Source organism: Cyrtonyx montezumae, unplaced genomic scaffold (genome assembly GCF_038088225.1).
Source record: "Cyrtonyx montezumae isolate F1298 unplaced genomic scaffold, pur_monq_1.0 scaffold_11, whole genome shotgun sequence".
Lineage (NCBI taxonomy): Eukaryota > Metazoa > Chordata > Aves > Galliformes > Odontophoridae > Cyrtonyx > Cyrtonyx montezumae.
In genome coordinates this window covers 18,389,969-18,395,743 of record NW_027071837.1, presented here as the reverse complement: position 1 = coordinate 18,395,743, position 5,775 = coordinate 18,389,969, and the positions used below count along the sequence as shown (strand labels likewise).

Below are 5,775 nucleotides of genomic sequence, written 5' to 3'. Positions count from 1 at the left end.
TACGGCCCGCCGGCTGGCGAGTGCCGAGGAATCTGACTGGCATGCTATTTTGAAAGCAAAGATTTAGAGATACGGGGCCAAAACTCCGTCCGCAGGTACCTCCTCTTGCTGCCGTGCTCCGCGTTATTAGGGCTGCCGGAGAGCTCCCGCGGCGTCGGCGGAAGCGTAACCGCCTGCGAGAGCAGCCGGGGGTGTGCGAAGCGGAGGAGGGATGTGGGGGCAGAGAGAAACGTGTCCCCGCCGCCCCCGGCGTGACGTCAGCGCCGCTCTGTGCGGAGCAGTCGGCAAAAGATCCGCGCCGCGCCGTGCTCTGTGCACAGCCGCCCGCGCTCCCGCAGCGGCGCTGCTGCCGCTCCTCGCCCGCTGCTCGGCCCAACTTCCCGCCCCGCCGAGGCCGGGACAGCACCGTGCGGCACACAGCCTCGCCTCGCCGGGCTCCTCCTGAGGTGGGCGGCGGGCGATGCCTCTTCCTGCTAGGTGCCTGGCACCCGGGGCGCAGCGGCGGCGCTCGGCGGCGGCCCCTGCCCCTGCCCCTGCTGCCCGCTCGGGCACCCCGAAAGCAGGTAGGAGCCAGGGAGCGGAGCGGCTCCGGAGCGGGGGGAAGGTTCGGGGTGGGATCGGGGGGGGTGGGGGCGCTTGGTTCTGGGGAGCTCTGCTGCTGCTGGGATTGAGGCAGGGAGGGCTGTCGATGGCTTGTTCTCCTTTCCCTTATACTCCCCTCCTCCCCCCCACACGGGTTAAAATAATGATAAGGGAATGGAATTGTGGAGCGGGGTTGCCCGGTGCCGCGGCAACAGGGATGGAGCCGCTGTGCTGGTGGCGGCTGCAGAGGGACGGGCGGGCAGCGCTGAGATCCCGGCGTTGGGTGACCTCTGCGGCAGGCCTTTCCGAGAACGGCTCCGCAGGCAAAAGTGGGCTGAGGGAGGAAGAATTTCAGATGAATTTTGCAAGTCGTTGCCTTGCTTCCCCCATAAAACCTGCTTTGCCCTCCCCTTGCAGCCTCCGCTCCTGGCCGTGTTCATTGGGGGTTTCTTCTTTCTCTCCTTACCTTCCTCAAAAGGTTTGACTGTAGGTACTGAAGCAGGGATCAACGGCGCTTAAAGATGCTGAAGGGTGTTTGGTTGCTCAGTTTGTTAACAGTGGCTGGGATCTTGGAGATAGAGAGTCGCAAACCTGCCAAAGACATTTGCAGTAAGAGCCGCTGCCCTTGTGAGGAGAAGGAGAACGTGCTAAACATTAATTGTGAAAACAAAGGATTTACAACTGTCAGCCTCCTCCTGCCACCACCGTCCAAGATCTACCAGCTCTTCCTCAATGGGAACGCACTGACCCGCCTGTTCCCCAATGAGTTTGTCAACTACTCCAATGCTGTAACCCTCCACTTGGGCAACAACGACATGCGTGAGATCCACACAGGGGCCTTCAGTGGCCTCCGCACCCTCAAGAGGTTGCACCTCAATAACAACAAGCTGGAAGTGCTGAAGGAGGATACATTCCTAGGCTTGGAGAGCCTGGAGTACCTGCAAGCTGATTACAACTACATCAGTGCCATTGAGGCCGGTGCCTTCAACAAGCTGAACAAGCTCAAAGTGTTGATTCTCAATGACAACCTCTTGTTGTCCCTTCCTAGCAATGTCTTCCGCTTTGTGCTCCTCACCCACCTGGACCTGCGGGGAAACCGGCTGAAGATGATGCCTTTTGCTGGTGTGCTGGAGCACATTGGAGGCATCATGGAAATCCAGCTGGAGGAAAATCCATGGAATTGCACTTGTGACTTGCTGCCACTTAAGGCCTGGCTAGACACAATCACCGTGTTTGTGGGTGAGATAGTCTGTGAAACCCCTTTCAGGCTACATGGGAAAGATGTGTCTCAGCTTACCAGGCAAGATCTCTGCCCTAGGAAGAGCTCCAGTGATTCAAACCAGAAGGAGAAACACCTTGTCCTCTCAGACCCACATGTCTCAAAGTTGTTGCCCACAGCCAACTCTGCCATCAATCCCACCAGAGCCCCAAAAGCCAGCCGCGCCCCCAAAACAAGGAATCGCCCCACACCCCGTGTCACTGTGTCAAAAGACAGACAAATATTTGGACCTATCATGGTTTACCAGACAAAGTCTCCTGTGCCCATCACCTGCCCATCTGGCTGCGTCTGTACGTCACAGAGCTCAGACAATGGCTTAAATGTGAACTGCCAAGAAAAAAAGATAAATAATATCTCTGAACTCCACCCTAAGCCAACCACTCCAAAGAAGCTTTACCTTACCAGTAACTATCTACAAGTCATTTATAGAACTGATCTGGTAGAGTACAGCTCTCTGGATTTGTTACATCTAGGGAACAACAGAATTGCAGCGATACAAGAAGGTGCCTTTACAAACCTCACAAGTTTACGCAGACTTTATCTTAATGGCAACTACCTTGAGATTCTCTACCCTTCTATGTTTTATGGGCTGCAGAGCCTGCAATATCTTTACCTAGAGTACAATGTCATTAAGGAGATCCTGCCACATACTTTTGATGCTCTTAGTAATCTTCATCTGTTATTCCTCAACAACAACCTGCTCAGATCCCTGCCTGACAATATCTTTGGTGGCACTTCCCTCACCAGACTGAACCTAAGGAACAATCATTTCTCACACCTGCCTGTGAGAGGAGTCTTAGACCGGCTGTCAGCTCTAATTCAGATTGACCTCCAGGAGAACCCCTGGGACTGCACGTGTGACATTCTGGGGCTGAGGAACTGGATAGAGCAGGTCACTGACCAGAACAGCCAGCAGTCAAATCCCCCTGTTGTTATCAATGAAGTCATATGTGAGTCTCCCACCAAACACTTTGGGGAGCATTTGAAATTTCTGAGCAAAGAAGCCATCTGCCCAGAGAACCCCAGTTTATCAGATTCATCTCTCCTGCCCATGAATCAGAACACAGATACACCCCACCTCCTTGGTATCTCGCCTAGCTCCTATCCGGAAATACACACAGAAGTTCCACTATCTGTCTTAATTTTAGGCTTGCTGGTTGTGTTTATTTTGTCGGTCTGTTTTGGGGCAGGCCTGTTTGTCTTTGTCCTTAAGCGCCGGAAGGGGGTGCAAAGCATGCCCAGCAGTGCGAACAACTTAGATATCAGTTCATTTCAGCTGCAGTATGGGTCTTACAATACTGAGACCCACGATAAAACCGAAGGACATGTTTATAACTACATTACCCCTCCTGTTGGACAGATGTGCCAAAACCCAATCTACATGCAAAAGGAAGGGGATCCAGTTGCCTATTACAGGAATCTCAGTGAGTTTAGCTATAGCAGTCTTGACCACAAAAAGGAAGATCCCACCAGTCTTGCATTTACAATCAGTGCAGCTGAATTACTGGAAAAGCAGTCCTCAGCGCAGGAACCAGAGCTGCTGTATCAAAATATTGCAGAAAGGGTGAGGGAGCTCCCCACTGGAGGATTAGTTCATTATAACTTTTGTACCTTACCCAAAAGGCAGTTTGCCCCTTCATATGAATCAAGACGCCAAAACCAAGACAGGATAAATAAAACTGTTTTGTATGGAACTCCCAGGAAATATTTTGCAGAACAGTCTAAACCAGAGCATCCTTTACTCCAAGGAAAGCTACAAACAGAACCAGACTACCTCGAAGTTCTGGAAAAACAAACTGCAATCAGTCAGTTGTGAGGGGGGCATTGGGAGAAGAGGAAAGATTTTTAAATGAGCTCAGCATCACATTCGATTGATTCTCAACTCACCGCTGATATCATCTGTTGCATTCCAAACATTTTTACATTTTAAATTAGGGAGTGAGAGAGAAATTGAACCTTTACAGCATAATAGGGACATGGTGTTGCTTTTGCAATATTCCCTTTAAGTTATTTCTATCTCTCTCTCCTTTTGACCTTTCTGTGGAAACTGTCACTGCAAATATATGTTTCTGTAATAGATCTTGCATAATTTGATTTGGAAGGAAATGAGGAAGAAACTCTTTGGGTTTTTTTTTTTTTCTGTTATTTTATTTCTTTTCATAGTGTAAGCTTACTGTGGTACATAGAAGATCTCCAAAGATCTTTTTCCTGGACTCTTGACTTTCTTTTGTAAATAAGAATATACAATACTGATGTTTCAATTACCAAGTCTAGCCACTGGGCGTCACTTTTTTGTGTTAAAGTGCCTTTGCACTTTAAGTACGTTATTACTTTATTGTTGCTCTTAGCTTTGATAAATTGAACCTATTTTAATGTGTTGTATTTTTGAAATTAAAAAAAAAATAACTGTAAAATAGAACTATATGTCAGATGCTTTAAATCAGAAGCTTTGATCTGTAGGAAAGCTGCCCTTCTTTAGATGAATCTAGTTCTAGAACCATAAGGACTGAACTGTAATTTATTGAGGTGTTTCTTTTCCCCTCAGGGTTTGTTTAAAGCAACTCACAGAAATCAACTAAGAGGATTTAACAATGGACTAGAGGTTATCAAATGCCTCAGCTGGGAGTAACAGTTCATTAATAAAAGACGTTTAACACAACATAATAGTGAACTGAACAATTAATGACCTTCTTAATTCATTGTATTACAGTTCTAACACAGTAATGTTCAGTGGTTCAAGATAATTTTAGTATTTAAGAGAGCATTACTCACAAAATTTATGCATTAAGTTGGGTATTTTTATATATTTTATGAGTTAATATTTATAAATTTTGAATGCTCTTCTGGTACAGGATATAACATTTATTTATTTATTCATTTATCTATCTATTTATTTATTTATTTAGCAGGAACGCCAGCAGAGGTCATCCCATGCCTCATTAATACGGGCAAATTAACCAACACCAATAGTAAAATATCAGTAAAATATGAACATGGTAGTAGAGCTCAGTTACGTGCATCATACTAACTTTCAGTAGTCTGAACAGTGTCAAGTTTTCTGTCCCTAAAACAAAAGTAATACTGCAGTAATTCTAATCTCTCATAGGAAACTTTTAAGTCCATTATCTTAAATTTTATAAAATGTTTCAAGTTAGCTGCATTTACTTGGCATTAATTTTCTTAGGGCCATAAGTACACAAATGCAGTATGTCTTCTTTCCCATTAACTCAGGCCTGTTTTACTTCAAGGTTTACCTTATCACCTTCACTTTACACTTCCTTCTTGGAGAATATTGAACCCATTTACAAGTCAAACTTTATTGCACGTTATTAGCTTCTAAATAATTTTTAGATGCAAACAGTATTGTGTGATTTAAACAAACAGCCCTTATTTTCAACAAAACCAGTTTTGTTTTGTCTATTGTAAATCCTTATGCAACTGGGATGGTGATCTGCATATAAATTAGGCCAGGCTTTTCAATTCCTTATTAAAGCAATTGATGGAGTCTGAAAGAAGCACACTGTTTCCTTTTCATAAATAGGTTACTACACATAATAATCCTTTATTATCATGCAGAGATTGAAGTGGCCTTTGCTGACTGATTTTTAGAGCTTTACTATAGTTAGTAATACAGTATGTGCAGCTTGAGAAATGTTCAGTGATAGCATTTGAGCTATAAATGACTACAATCAATGTTGTTCTAATCAAGACTTTGCCAAAAGGAAGTCACTTTATATTTAAGAACTAGAGAGGTTTTCCATATGTGTTGCCAGATATCTGAGTCATTCAGCAAACTGTCTTCTAATGATTGATGTGACATCCGAGTACATTACTATGCTAACATGTCTATTCTTTATGTTCCAAGCCCATAGCATCTATGGCTGTCTATTAGGTCAGGTTTAAAACTGAAGTGC

General features: G+C 45.4%; 1 protein-coding gene across 1 annotated transcript; it reads left to right on the top strand.

The window, feature by feature from the left end:
• Positions 1-1,103: 1,103 nt before the first annotated feature.
• SLITRK2 (SLIT and NTRK like family member 2) lies at positions 1,104-3,920 on the top strand. Its single transcript, XM_065729797.1, has one exon. The coding sequence runs from the start codon at positions 1,104-1,106 to the stop codon at positions 3,675-3,677; it is 2,574 nt and encodes an 857-aa protein (XP_065585869.1). The 3' UTR covers positions 3,678-3,920.
• Positions 3,921-5,775: the final 1,855 nt, after the last annotated feature.